The sequence below is a fragment of the Mobula birostris genome, chromosome 6 (genome assembly GCF_030028105.1).
Source record: "Mobula birostris isolate sMobBir1 chromosome 6, sMobBir1.hap1, whole genome shotgun sequence".
NCBI lineage: Eukaryota > Metazoa > Chordata > Chondrichthyes > Myliobatiformes > Myliobatidae > Mobula > Mobula birostris.
The window spans coordinates 29,437,991-29,454,126 of NC_092375.1; the positions used below are offsets into that span (position 1 = coordinate 29,437,991).

The window sequence follows — 16,136 nt, forward strand, 5'->3', positions numbered from 1 at the left end:
GATGAATGACAGTGACAGTTCCTTATATTATTGGATGAACAACTTTCTACATTATTTTACTGCTGATTTTGTGCCGGTGATGATGTGCTATCCGCGCCTGGACTTCGGAACACGAGGTCTCGGGTTCGAATCCAGCAGGCTGCTAGCACGCTTTCCATCCGTGCTTGGTTGAGCCTCAAGGTAGCAGCTTGGCCTCGTAAAACTAACAAACGCAAAAGAAATGGCAAGGTTGTCGTCCGATGTGCCAAACAAGGCATAAGGAGGAACGTTTGCTGCTGATTTGGGGATGTATTTTAAGCGGACTGTCCCTTTAAGATCATCAAACCTTTTTTTTGACTAGTTGGGACAAATACAGATTAATTGCTGTGCTGAAGGAAGTTTGCAGATTGCCTGAGTTTGTAATTGTCTGGCTCCCGGGCATTTTACAGGCGTACCTCAACAGAATCAATTAACCTAATTGACCTCAGGACGAAGCAGCTGCCTATCTTCCTCTTTTGCTTAATGATCTGACACTGTGAGCTGTGACATCTGGAGTATGCCAGATGCTCTCAAAACTTTTTCTAAGAGTTCTCCCATGATATTGAGTCAGTAAAGCCACTAAAGAAAAGAGATAACCTTCAGCACAAGCTTGAACAAGGCCACAGCCAATCACTAGCGCATTTTATACCAGGCCTGACTGGCTTCAATGGAAAAGAAAGGCTAGCGCCCATTGGCTGAGAGCCTGCTTTGTACCATTCATCGCTGGCTGGTGGTTTATAGGATGTGATTGATTTGAGTCAAAGGAACTAAGTCTAAATAGATTTAGACTATCCAAGATGACATGAGCAAATAGTAGAAAATATTGCTAGGAACAGCAATACAAAATATATTTCTCACTGTAATTTATGTTTTTTTGATGTAGTGTGCTGTACTGCTGCCACAAAACAACACATTTCATGGTATATGACAGTGATATTAAACCTGATTCTGATTTTGAAGAGAATGGAATGTGTCCATGTAGGTAGGCAGATGAATAATAAAGATTATAGAAGTACTTTGGTCGGAAATTGTATCTTTTACTTGGCTTTCTGGGATAGTGGGGTTAATCAATGTTAACCTGACTGTGCAGATCGACATTACTGGAAAGTTCTGCAGCGTTTGTTAATATGGCCCGGAGGCAGTGAAACAGAGCTAGAAAATTATGTTAAGGATCAATGCGTGGATTAAATACTGGTCAATTTGTACCTTGGAGGTTTACCAATCTGCACTGAAGTATTGATTCGCTACTTACAGTCAAGTAAAAGATGGCTCCCTGGGAGGGGAGTAACCTCTGTTGTGTGTGGTCAAATGATGAACTTTACTATCACTAACAAAAAGTTCATGACCATGGGCAGCTTTTACAACCTAATACTTAAAACAAGGAAACACAACTTTTCAGCCAGATCTGAAACCTGTAGCAAGGTACTGAAAGAAACATCAATAGCCATTCACCGTTTTTACAATCAGTATTTAACTGCCTGCAAAACGCCTAGTAGTGTGAAGACGTTTTACAGTATTACCTTTTTCTGTTAAATCGGCTAATGTGGATTATTTTAAAATAATGGAAAGACTGAATGGTGTTCTTGAATGATCCCAGGGATTATTAGACACTTCATAAATAGACAGCAAGTCTTTCTTTGGAAATCGGCAGGCAGTCTCTGGCCTCAAATTATCTTGACCTTTCTCCCCGTTCACTCACATCTCTGGCCTGACAGCCTGCAAAAAGGTTCCCTTCATGCCTTGTTTCGGGACAGACTGGTGTCCCCATATTTTGCACATTTTAATTGTCTGGATAATAATGCAGGAATTTTGGTCTGGTACGATCACATGAGCATGTTGCAGTAGAGATGGTCCTTCAGGGAAACAAATTCCGAGGTAATTAAGCAAAACACATTTTGTATTAATGGCAATCTTTTTCATTTCCTACAGAGTTAAAGGCCTAGTCAATTCTTCAAATGTCACCTACAAGCTGTACACACGTGCTGCAACAGAGCCACGTTGGAGTATAGGGCATGTTCTTGATGGGTCCCACAGCATGTAGGAATTACTTTCAAGTGATCCTCACATATGGGCTCACGGATCCCTGAGTAGCACGTAGCTTTCATGTAACTGCCAGTCCTGGTATCTGTTTAGTCAGCAACCATCTGTTTCATTATGTATTTCACAAAAAGGAAAAGGAGTTCACGTTTAATATGGCCTTGCAGCAAAGATTTTTGCATTCATTCTGAATCAGTTTACATACAATATATATGTATTAATACACACATACAGCACTTATTTTTAATATCTTTATAGAAATATAATATATAGGTTATGTCAACATATGTGGATATATGCATTTTGCTCTCAGTAAATGTTACTTTAAAAAGAGCTATAGCTGTGATAACAAATCAGTTTATTATATCTTTTTTAAGATGCATGTTTCTACAAATGAGTTGTTAGCTATACAAAGTTTATTTTGTTTTCTTTATCATATATTACATGCACCACATTTTAAAACATAGTTCAGTACACCCTCTTTCATTATTTGATCTTCATAAATATCATCTGAACAGCAGCCTAAGGATTAGTCGCAGTATAAACGCTTACAGGAATTCCTTTCAGTTACCTGCTGTAACATTGCCAGCAGAGCTGCAGAAGCTCCATTCATTTGGTAAAAGCTCCATTCATTAAAATCTAAATCCAGGGTTAAGAAGTACTCTAAAATACAAAACTACTTTCTTCACTATCTAAGCTTGCCTGCAGTGTCTCCTCTGTGAGGACATGTCTAGGTTGTTATTCATAGAGACATACGAACAAAAATAGGCTTTTGGTCCGTTCACTGACAAACACATATTTTCACACTAATTCTTCTCTAGCTTGACTTTATTCTCTCTGCATTCCCATCAATTTCCGCCAGATTCGAAGTTAACCTTACTGTCCAGATCAACGTTATCAGAAAGTTTCACACTAGTCACAATTCACAGTGGCTTTTTTGTCTACCAAACTGCACATCATTGGGGTACGGGAGGAAAACAGACCCCCCCTAGTGGAGACATGCATAGTCCGAGGGAGAAGGTACAAACTCCACTTAGAGAGCACCAAAGATCAGAATGGAACACACATCTCTGAAGCTGTGAATCCTCTGTGCTGCATTGATCACCATATACTTAGATTGGAATTTGTCTATTTAATTTGGAGGAATTTTATCAGAGTGCAAGGTCACTCTAATTTTCATACTTATCGGTGAGATTCCAACATCAGTGAAAAGGTAGGTGCAGTTTTGGAGCATCTAGTCTCCCAAACTTCTTCTGCCATTTAAAGAGATATAGTTGATCATCATTTGCCACATTTCCTCAATCTTATAGTACCTTTTTTTACAGAATACATCGATCTCAAATTTAAAATTTAATGATTAAGCGGTAGTTATCATTTACACAATGGAGTTCCAAATATCTACCTGCCTTTTGCAAGCAAAAGTTTTCCTGATTTAATTTCAAGTGTAAACAGTAGTTCATTCTTTCATCTCTAGACCAAGATGGATGACAATGTTCTCACCCTAATCCTTGCCATATATCAAAATGAATTTATTGAAGCTTTGCCCATTATTTCAATTAACTAATATCTCCCTGTCATTCTTTTATATTTGTATCGCCTATAATGTGGTCTATCTTTGTACCAGCAGCAAACATGGATAACTGCTTTTCATTCTTCAATTCAGCAAATATTTCAGTCCAAACACAAATTCTTGCAAGGCCTCACTAAATGTTTTCTGCCAGTGTATGAGAGTGTGCCAATTATCCCTGTGCTCTTCCTAATGTTTGCCCGTTAATATTCTGGCCAAATCAACAATTCATTGATCTTCAAATTAAGCTGAAAGCATCTTATAAGGGGCTTTATCAAATGCTCCTTAAACATCTGCATAAATAACATGCAGAGACACTCCAATGCTCACTACTTTTGTCACTTCTTCAAAATATTCAATTAAAATCTTCAGGGAAAACAAATGACATATTACTGCTGCCCATCCCTGCTCAACTGAAAAAAATTTACTGTTCAAGTTTTGTGTTCTTAATTACAAATTCTAGTAATTTCCCAAGTATGCAGGTTAACTATATTTTGTCTCTCACCTCTCTCAAATTGTCAAACGACATGTATAATTTTCCATTCAAAAGGAAAATTTCCTAAACTGAAAGAACTATTGAATGTTATAGTTGGAGTGCTTATAATTTGCTCCACTACTTTTTCTGAAAGACTAGATTGGAAACTACCTGCTCCTGAAAGTTAGTCAATCTGCAGGGCTGTTGTTATCTTCATCATTTTATTTTGCTTATATTTAATTTTAGCAAGTCACTGCCATTGATTCTATCTCGAGGATGTCATCTCCTTCCTCTCCCATAACTGCTAAACCATTCTTCTCTTACTTTATTTTTAAATATCTTAAATATCATCACTAGCTTCTTTAAAATGCCAATATTGTTCCAACTCTCCTCTTCATCCTATTATTATAAAATAAACTTCTGTTTAACTTTTGTGTTGCTCCAAGTCTCTCTCATATTCCTTTTCTGTAGCTTTTGTTCTTTCGTTTCTTTGTCCTCTCCTTCATCATCATCATCACGTGCCATGTCATATTGGCATGGGCGTTCATGGTCTTACCCATGGTCTTGGTCATTACTTTCTTCCTGGCAGTGTCTTTACAAGACGGGTGACCCCAGCCATTATCAATACTCCTCAGAGATTGTTTGCCTGGTGTCAGTGATTGCATAACCAGGACTTGTGATCAGTGGTGTATCTAAGGGATGGCACGTGCCCTGGGCGCTACTTGAAGGGGGGGGGGGGCGCCACTGAGCAGTTTCTATTAAAGTCAGGCAAGCCATCCTCGGATAGTGAAAAGAAGAATTTTCTTCAGATGTATGATCTGTCTTTGATTATCATCAGTGAGAAGCACGAGGATGGCCTTATTTCAGAGCATTATGTAAGAAGACCATGAAACGTTTCTTCACGAAGAAGAAGGAAAGTGGAGCTGAAGGACAGAAGAGACAAAAGTTGGAGGCGGAGGAAGCCAAGAAGTCGAGCAAGTTCTTTGTGCCCTTCTTTGAAAAGCCCGGAACAAGTAGTTCAACACGTTCCATGGAGTCGCCTGCACCTGCTACAAGTTTGTTAGGATCTGAAGGTGGATCAAATACAAATGCGTCACAAGCTGAGGAGGAAGTCAAGTCAGATAAATCCAAGTATGACGAGATTAAGAGTGAGGCTGCCACAGAGAACGTGGATGTGACAGGAGGGGAAGACGATGGTGGTGGTGGTGATATTGAGTTTATTGACGAGATTGAACCTGACGACACTGAACCTAGTGAACTGGAGTGTGTCAAAGAGCCTCGAATTGTCATACCAGAAGTGATTGAACAGCATGACGTTGGACTTCTGAAGTTCGACAAGGATACTGGAAAAGCAATTCTGGTTGACGCATTGAGAACAGAATAATAAACCTGGGTTCAAAGTATTTCCAGAACAGTGAGGGGCTTTTCCTACGAACAAATAACCACTCAATGAACAAAACTTGGTTCAAGAGGAAATTGGGAAATGGCCGTGGTGAGGAAGTGACTCACTCATGGCTGGTCCATTCCCCTTCTAAAAATTGACTGCATTTTGTATCTTTTGTCTTCTCTATTCCCGGTCAGACCATCAATCCTCATTGGTTTTATCCAGATAAGCCAGAACGATGCTGAGAGCATGGTTGAAGACATCTTGAAAAAGCTGGGGAAGGATAAAATGGAGTTACAAGATTGTCGGTCACAGTGTTATGACAACGTTATTGTGATGGCTGGACACATCACAGTGATGTTCATCAAAGAATAAGTGAGAAAAACAACCTGACAGTATTTGTGAATTGTGACAATCACCCACTCAACTTGGTGGATGTACATGCAGCCAAGCAGGATATAATGATGGTCATGTTTTTTGGAACCATCGAAGCTCTCCATATGCTTTTCTCTCATTCAACACAGCGCGGGAAAAAGTCAAAAAGGCCCTGCCTGTGGTTGTTAAGTCAGAGTCCAAAACCTGGTGGAGTGCAAGGACAGAAGCAGTGAAGCGTCAGTGAAAGCATGGAAGGTGCAGTTATAATTTTCATGTAGTGCCATAATTTGTTACTTAAAAATTAATGAGTTTGACTTGTATTTTTGAGCTGATATTATGGTAAAGTTATCTAAAAGATGGGTGTCAGATGTTTGGACAAGGGCGCAATTTCAGTGCTTACCATAGGCGCTATTTTCCTTAGATACGCCCCTGCTTGTGATATGCACCAGCTGCTCATATGACCATCTGCCCCCTGCTCCCATGGCTTCATGTGACCTTGATCTGGGGGCTAAGCAGATGCTACACCTTGTCCAAGGGTGACCTGCAAGCTAACATCTCCTTTGTCCTCTCCTCAGGCCTCAAAAATGGTTAAATATGATAGTGAACTAATTTGTACCCCCTAGGAACAGGTATAAAAGTTAAGAAGATCAGGGACTACATAAAACAAAAAGAAAAAATAATATTCACAAAGCCAGTTATTAGAGTGGATTATACTGGTGCTTTGATGGGTGTTTTACTGATGAGCAGATCTGACTAGATGGCATGTATAACTGGTCAGAAATCTATAATGCAAAAGTCTGTCTTTATTAGATCTGAAATGTTAGTAGCTGTTTTTCATTTTTCCCTTTTGAGTACTATAGTGAATGCAATCATAACATGATCATTATGAAACTCAGAAGCTGGAAATCTGAAATTTAAAAACCCAGAAAATTTTACAAATACTTCAAAGATCATATTTAGTGCATTTTAAATAGTGGAGAGGGAGATAGTGGTGAGAACAAAAGAGATTGAATGACTAATAAGATGGAGGCCAACTTACTTGCATTTCTTCTCATCAGGTATTTGGCATTTGGAGCTCACAATGTGATCTCCTCCACGATGGAGAAAGCTACATAGATTAAAAAACACTGCTATGGAAAAGATGCCAGTCTAATTATATCATTTGCAATATTGATGTCATGTCTGAGCTTTGGACTGCTTATTTCTACCTCTGTAATATCACCCAGTTCTGTGTTTACTCCTCTCTCAACTCATGATGAGAGGAGTAGGGAAGATGGCGGCGTGACACAGCTCGCAGCAGCCACTCCGGTGATGATGTCTGTTATTTGTCAAGTAGGGTGCCGTGCACAATCCTGATTTGATGGAGACGGACGTGAGAGCACAGAGGAACATCTGGTGAAACTTCTGAAATGCCTGCTTCGCTGCTGCTGCTGCTACTGTGTGGTCCAGGATCTCCAGAGGAGAAGGCCCCAAGTCCTCAGCTTTGCTTGTTGCTCGGCGGCCGGGGGGGGGGTTGAAGCGCTTGACAGAGGATAGTGCTTGGAGAGGCTGTGTCGGAGGGGTTGGTCAGAGGCTCGAAGTTTTCGGACAGACTCAGAGCCTGCTGCAGTCGGGTGCTTCCAATGGTGTTGCATGGGCGAGTTGGCAGCACTTGGAGGTTCGTTGTGGGGAGAGTTCCTCCCTTCTGCCACCTGCGTAGGATGATGAGTCTCTTGGGACTTTGAGACTTTTTTTTTTACCGTGCCCATGGTCTGCTCTTTATCAAATTATGGTATTGTTTTGTACTGCTGTAACTATATGTTATAATTATATGGTTTTGTCAGTTTTAGTCTTGGTTTGTCGTGTGTTTTCTTGTGATATCATTTTGGAGGAACATTGTATCATTTTTTAATACATGCATTTCTAAATGACAATAAACCAAGACTGAGTGTCCTCATAATCTAAATGAAGCTTTTATGATACCTTTATCCATACAAGTGATGCAAAACTTGAAAAGTTCCATCAACGCTGTCTTGGAAACATCTTAAATATCAGCTGGGAAGATAGAAGAACCAACGTCAGTGTGCTAAATGAAACAAAAACAACAAGCATTGAAGCCTACGTCATCAAGAACCAACTAAGATGGAGCGATCATGTTGTTCGGATGAAAGACGAATGTCTGCCAAAACAAATCTTCTACTCCCAGCTTAAAGAAGGCAAACGTAAAAGAGGCGGACGACAGAAGAGATTCAAAGATGTCTTAAAAGCCAACATGAAGAAATGTAACATTAACGTCAACAATTGGGAAATCAATGCCAAGGACAGGAAACTCTGGCAAGCCATCATCCGAGAAGGAACAGCAACTTCCGAAGCCAATGGATGTGCAGAACTAGAAGAAAAGAGAAGAAAATGGAAAGAGAGGCAGCAACAACCAAAGCCCGATCTGCCATCTGGAACTACCTGTCCTGAATGCGGAAGAACTTTCAAAGCCAAGATTGGACTCATAAGCCACTTGAGAGCCCATAAGTAGATCAACAGAACGAAGACCATCATCCTCGACCTCGAGGGATAGCCATGACGACAAAACTGCATTAGTGGCAATGGCAGTTCCAGAATTGTGCTTGTATTAGAGTTAGGGTTGGGAACAGAGGACATTAGGAGTTGAATTTCCCATAATACAGTAGTAGTACCTTTCCTCACAACTCAGACCTCAAGAAGTGGCTGTAAAGAATTACATCAGAATCCAACCAGGACACTTTCATCTAATGCGAAGCATTGTCAAGGAATGTGTGCACACTACCATGATTAAAGATGGGTGGCAGGATCATACAGAGAGTAAAAGCTTTCTATCTAAATGATGTGCACTTCAGGCAGTTTCCTTGTGCAAAGAGAAGTGGCCAGAGTGATGTCCATAACAACACACTTCATTGCATCCCTGCACTTCTGCGAGCCTACAAAACAGCCAAGTATCCCTTCCAAGTGCAATGCAAAAGGTGCTTTCACCTACTTCAAGGGATCCCTACCACAGACTGAGTTCTTTTTCCCTTCTATAAGGTAACAGTATGTTAAATCAGCTTATATACCCTGAGACAGCTTCAAAGAAGCCTTTGATTATAAGAGCAGTTCAGGTATGAGTTGGACAAGGTTTTTAAAATTCATAGATGTTAGAGGCAACAGTTTTGTGGTCAGACATTGAACGTGCAGGAAACGTTGATTAAAGGGTGTGAGAGTTGGGTGGAGAAGGTTTTTCCAGTGCTCCCACTTCCCGTCTGATTTATTTTTGCTGTTCTTTGCTTGCTACTCTTCTGGTTATGTTACATCCTTCTATTTCTGAAGAATTGCTTCTGACATTTCTAATCACTTGGTGAAAATAAGTCCAGTTGGGGTGACTGGAGTCCCATCTTGGTTCAGTTTGTTTGAGATCTCTTTGGCAGATAGTGTGTCTCTGACTTCTGGAAATATGTATCCAGCTGTTTAATTAACATTCATGATTTTTATTAACATGATTTTAAATAACATGATTTTTGTCTGAGCAATAATGAGTAATCTCATGTTACCCATATGGATTTCCACCTCACAATTTTACAAGACTCATGCTTCATTATCTTTATCCTCATTATTATAGTCTGTTCTAGTTCTACAATCCACCAAGCTCTCAAGTATACAGTGCCACGATGGCTTTGCTACTGGACTATAATTCAGAGGCTTATACAAAAGACTTGGCAATACAGTGTCAAGTCCCACCATCCAATTGGTTAAATGAAAATGAAATAAAAAGCTTGTATCGGTAATAGTGACAATGATAATACCAGGTTTGCTGCTAGGGAAGGAAATCTGCCTTTAAGTAATGTGACAGTATGCAACTTAGATCCATAGCGAAGTGATTGATTCTTATCAGTTCTGTCCATGGAAGCTGCAGTGGCTCAAGCAGGTGGTTCTGCACCAATTTCACAAGGACACTACGCTGGCCATGCCAGTGACACCCACATTCTGTGAATGAGCTACAATAGTCTGAGTTTTTCCAGATTTGGCTATTTTGAACATCCTTGCTTTGAAATTACTTCAACAGTGGTGGCTATGCCTCAACAGATTATGTCCTAAGCTTTGACATACCTTCCCTTAAACCGTTATCTCTCCCTCTCCTCCTTTAGGACTTCCCTAAATAATAAATTATCCCTTTGCTTGACCTTTATTCTGATCTCCATGATAAAATAACTTTCGGAGATCTAAATGAGCTCTCAGAAATATGAAACAGTAGCATCAATACCAAGGGAAAATTGTGATCTAATTCAATCTTGGTTTCTCCTGAAAGAAATTTACTTCCAGCATGAGCACTGGGTCCTCCTTCCAGCAAAGGGAAAATCAAACTTACTTTGCTATTCAGAGGACATGGCTCATGTGATTTAGAGTTTTACTAAAACAAAATTGTTGTTACTCTGGTCCAATTCAGATATATTTACCTTTTGCTGGGGCACATTTAAGCCTGGGAATTATGATCAACAATTCTATTAAGATGCTGCACTTATAGTAAATGTTTCATCTCTCTAGAAGTGGTTTATTATCAATAGCTCTATAAACGTTACAAAATAGAAAGCGAGAAGGAGTCTGCCAGGAATTTCCATGATAAAGTTGCTTATTGCCGTTTCTAGCTTTCAGTGTTGAAAGCAGGATAATGCTTGAAAATTGAAATATAAATAAATTGAAGATTTCAGCTTTTCTTTAAATAGTCCAGCCTTTGAAACTGGGAACTGTTAGGCAGAAGTTAAATACACTTGCAACATATGCAGTTACTTAGGTTAAAAATGCAATGTTTAACTAACCTTAAAATCTGGTGTTGCCAGTATTTGGAGAAATTGCTTCCCTAAACCTATCACTGCCCAATGTTTGCAAAGATAGCCCCTCCCCACTCCTACCCCATCCCCCTCCTGAGGAAAGACATCTGGACAATTTAATAGTCTAAAGGAATTTGGATCTAACTGTGAAGAATCGATGTTGTCTCAATACAAGAGTTAGAGAATGGTGGTATATTCCGGAACAGTTACATGCATCAGCATGTGACCCAGATGCCTGTCTGTGGCCTGGACCATGCAATTTATTGACTGGGTCATGCATCCTATTGATTTAGACAGGAACAGACAAATTAGGGATGTTTTTCTCCCCACTGCTCTTACAAGCTGAGTTGTTCTCCTGCTGTTTCCTACTCGAGCATTAATGCCTTTAATAAATCACCAATGCTAAGTTTCTGAAAGTTGGGGGTGGAGTGGAAAGTGAACCAATTCTGACTAACACAAACTGCAGTAGATATCTGAACATATGTTAAAAATAAAAGGGTATTTTGTGTGAAGCTTTTAATCTGAGTATGAGTCTTTCACAGCCTTTGAGGAAACACAGTTAGGAAAGCTGCTGCCTCAAAGCTTCAATGATCCAGGTTCACCCCTCACTTCTGGCACTGTCTGTGGGCATTTGTAACCATGTGGGTTTCCTTCAACTTCTCAAGGATTGGTAGGTTAGTTGGGCACTGTAAATTATCCCTAGTGTGGAGGTGCCAGAATCTGGGGACAGGTTAATGGAAATATGGGAGAATAAAATGGGATTAGTACAAATGGGTTCTTGATGGTTGAGACTCGGAAGGCTGAAGGGCCTCTAGTTAGGAGGTTAAGGAGCTTTGCCTTGTCATTGAACATCTAACAAACTCTGCAAGCATACAGTTGAAAATATCTTAACTGGTTAAATCATAGGTAGTCCAAAAACATGAGAAGCTTATGGCCTGTACTTGGGAGGTTAACAAGCTTTGGCTTGTCATTAAACATCTAACCTTCTCCGTGGATTGTCACCTTGTCGTGGTGGAGAAGCTCGAGTGGTCCTGAGATCCCGAGAGCGTTGCCGTCTGGAGCTATGCACCTGGTAGGGTCACCCATGGCAGTAAGGTCGAGGGTGAGGTCCCTGACAAAGAACAATCCAACCAAGACCTCAACGGTGGAACAGGCAGACGAAGTTACTTAGAACTCAATGGCCGTGAAGGCGGATGAAGGCTGCAATAAATCCATCAGCTCCAACCGTCGTGGTTTCCATGCCATTGGAATTAGTTGGTTGATTTGTGAAGTATCGTGTGCTTCTTGGAGTGCAACATCAAGTACACGTTAAAGAAATACACGCACGGGCGTCTTCGCTCTGTAGGGAACGAAGACCATCATCTTTGACCTCAAGGGATAGACACGACGACGAAATATCTATCAAACCTTTACAAATATATAGTTGAAAGAATCTTGACTGGCTACATCATAGTCAAGTAGGCCAAGAATACAAGAAGCTGCAGAGAGTAGTGGACCCTGCCCAGTACATCACAGGCAGATCCCTCCGCACCATTGGTTGTGTCTACAGGAAGTACCGCGTCAAGGGGGATACATCTTTCATTGATGTCCCCACTGTGTGGGTCATGCCATCTTTTCACAGCTACTATCGGACGGGAGTTACTGAAGCCTGAAGTTCCACATCACCAGGTTCAAGTGCGGCTACTTCCCTTCAACCATTCAGTTCTTTAACCAACTGGCAAAACTCTAATCAATACAGTTCAGCAACAATATGACCACTTTGCACTAAAACAGGGGTAATTAAGAAACTCTTAGATAGGCAGATGGATCATAATTTTAAAATGGAGGGTTACGTAGGAGAGAGGGGTTAGATTGATCTTAGAGTCGGTTAGAAGTTCTGTACAATATTGTGTACCAAAAGGGCCTGTACTGTGCAGTAATGTTCTATAATCTGTGATATATTTTGCAGAAATTACAATAATAGCCATGGACGTGATCTTTGTAGGACCGTTCAACTGGCTGCCATTATATACCCATCTATCCCCTTTCATGATACTTAAAGTGTATTCCATGTGTTCACTAGCAATGGCACCCACTGCTATTGGGTGGGCAGTAGGACTTGGCTTTGCTTCTGTACAAGTTCTACTCTCTAAATTGTCCTTTCTGGCAGAGTTTTGCACAGTCACTGTGAGAAAACCTTACGCATATGAAAGGATGGTTGTCCTATTCTACAGGACATCACCTACTAACAGCAGCAAAGAGGACAGAAAAATCCAAGGACAGACCATTTATTACTTGTGACAACCAAAGGCGAGCAGTTCAAAAATAAAACCTACAAAATAATGGAGGAAGTGCAATGGTTGCCAGAAAATATCAATAAGAAACACTGGCACCTATGTAACTTATTTATGTCATGTTCTAAAATGTTCTCATTTCCTTGCAGCCGGTATTGAACAATAAAACTCATATGTTATCACAACACATAATGCTCCCTTTAATTTATGGTAGGTGTGAATGAAAAAGTGTCTTTGTTTGACAAAAAAAAGATTTGTATCGGATAAACAAGCTACAATCGGTGGCAGGAGTGGAATCCGGTGTGGTCTTCTGCTGCTGTAGCCCATCCACTTCAAGGTTTGATGTGTTGTGCATTCAGAGATGCTCTTCAGCACACCACTGTTGTAACACATGGTATTTTGAGTGAGCGTCGTCTTCCTGTCAGCTTGAACCAGTCTGGCCATTCTCCTCTGACTGCTCTCATTAAAAAGGCACTTCCACCCACAGAACTGGATGCTATTTTTTTTCTGTTTGTCACACCATTCTCTCTAAACTCTGGAGACTATTGTGTGTGAAAATCCCAGGAAAACAGCAGTTTCTAGGACACTCAAATCACCCTCATCTAGCACCAACAATCATTCCACAGTCAAAGTCAATTAGTTCACATTTCTTCCCCATTCTGATATTTGGCCAGAAGAACAACTGAACCTCTTGACCATGTCTGTTTGCTTTTACGCATTGAGTTGCTGCCATATGACTGGCTGATTAGATATTTGCATTAATGAGCAGGTGTACCTAATAAAGTGGCCACTGATGTTCCAGTCACGTATGAGTGAGTTTTGTCTGATATAATAGTGTGTCCACTTGATTCAGAATTCATTCTAGAAGGGTTAATCATGATAGGAGAATGAACAAACAGCAGGCAGGGCTATCCACCCCTACTTTTTATGCATAGTTTACACTTAAGAGATGATATATATGTCCTCCCTAAATTCATAGAATAAATAAAATGATTAACTTTGTGAGCTTCAGGAGGCACTGATTTCAAATTCGTTTGAGAACGCCACACACATGGACGGGGAAGCAGTAACCTGTTGTTAGTGGTTTATTTTACAAAATGAGTTACATTCAAATGAATGATCATGTTTGATCAAATCCGTGCCTCTGGCACTAAACTGCATACTATTATACTGCATAACTGATGCATTACCATACCAACAGTCTGCTTCCTCACCCTGGGGAACCCATTTTAAACCAGCTTCATTTATGTATACTCTGTAATCCTTAAATCATTTCATTCAAATTACACATATTACAAAAAAAAGTAATAGTGAAGCAGGCTCAATATGCAATTTGGGATTTGAAGTTTAGTATTTTCATGATTTATTAATGTTATTTGAACAGAGAATGGTATTTTGTGTTAAAATTAAATACCCAATTATTATTGGTGAAAATGTAAGAGCAACAAAGAATATTCTGGATTTGAGGTGAAAATTGGGAAAACTGACCTGAGTAGGGCTGAATATTTTATTTAAATTGGGTAATGGACCCTTTCCTCTCCTCCTGTTGTTCCTAGCTTCTCTCAGAATGAATTGCACTTGTGTATGACAATGCACATCACCCCAGAATCCATCTCCCTCTGGGTAACATTTTCAGTGGACCTTCAAATCCCAGGTGAATGGAATGCAACACTCCCTTATCCAGATGTAAAACTGTTCATGTGATCTAACTCTAGATCCCAGGAAAACTGAAACTGTTTATGTATATTAAACTGAGGAAAATATTTCTCTGCTGTATGTTTTCAATGCATAATGCAAGAATGTTTTGGTGTTGAACTTGGTTCCTGAAACTTAATGGAACCAAATTTCAAAATGGGAGCCTTAAAGCACAGGATACAGCCTTCCACATTTAGCATGTATACCTCAGAGAACAATTTTCTATTCTGTTTCAATTTAAAGATGCAATTATTTTGTTTCACCTTGCTGCTGCATTAGCGATGATCTTCAGGCTGCCGGGATTCCGAATCAACTTGTCGAGGATGCTGACAATCTGTTCAAACTTGGGCCTGTTGTTCCTATCCTTTTGCCAACAGTCCAGCATCAGCTGATACAGGGCAGCTGGGCAGTCCATGGGGGGTGGCAGCCGATACCCTTCGTCAACCGCTTTAATTACCTGAACGTGGATTCAAATAGAAGGGAACTTTGGTGAACTGCTGGAGCGCGACGAAACACTACTACTCTAAGTAACATGGTGAAGTTAAACAACCGTGAAGAATTGTGTATTTTTCCTGAAGTTAAAGACAGACACTCCATTGGCGAAGAAAAGACTGCTGTGCTTAAATCCTAATGAATGTACCTTCTGAATCCTTCCTTATTTAAGAGTAACCTGGTTCATAATATTCCCCACTTACATTGTAGCAACAAGTAACACACCAGCCACCATCCCCTCCACACACAGACATATCCATTCACTTGACTATCATTTCAGATAAACTTCACTAAGGCTACTGGAAGTGCTTGATTTTTATTTGGAGAAAAATCGAAGTTGGTAAAAATCAAATGTATGGTGTCATATGTGTACTTTGATAATAAATCTACATTGAACTTTGAACATCTCGGATGGTCTTATGGTCAGGAACATGAAGGAAGGAAGATTGCTGAATTTGTTATCCTCATGTTAAGCACCAATTTTCTTAGTTCTTGTACAGTTCATATCACAGAGTAATGATAAACATTATGCTAAGAAATACATTTTCCAGACTTGCCTCTAGATATTTTAAAGGCTGTGGATGTAAAGATTTATTTCAATCTTTTCAAACAATGGGTTATTTTTGTGAGCAATGGATGTCATGGTGGTCTGCGATGGGCTCCAGGAGATATTTTAAAATGGTTTGAACTTCATATGATCTCCTGGTTCTGACAGAGGAATGTAGTTCTTGAATTCGAAAGACATACACATGCATTACATGCTGACGTACACACCCTAGATGCTGTGAGAGGAAAACTTCATATCCACAATTTATGATGTTAGACAGAATTCAGATATTGATATATGCTTTGCTGTACCTTGGCCATGATGTATCATCACAGAGGGATAGGTATTCCAACCTGCCCCCTTCCTGTGCAACTCCATAATGCATTCTTACTGAATTCTCTTGTGTATTCTATTAACCCAGGCACTAACCTGCTCAACAACACACCTCATATATTTATCTGA

At 40.1% G+C, this 16,136-nt stretch overlaps 1 protein-coding gene across 2 annotated transcripts in view; it reads right to left on the reverse strand.

Annotated features, from left to right (window-relative positions):
- LOC140198893 (ephrin type-A receptor 3-like) overlaps window positions 1-16,136 on the reverse strand; it is a 289,537-nt gene that overhangs the window by 14,635 nt on the left and 258,766 nt on the right. For both annotated transcript variants that reach the window (XM_072260103.1, XM_072260101.1), the window contains exon 15: window positions 14,899-15,092. In XM_072260103.1, coding sequence (XP_072116204.1) covers window positions 14,899-15,092 — 194 coding nt within the window. The remainder of the gene's footprint in view (window positions 1-14,898; window positions 15,093-16,136) is intronic.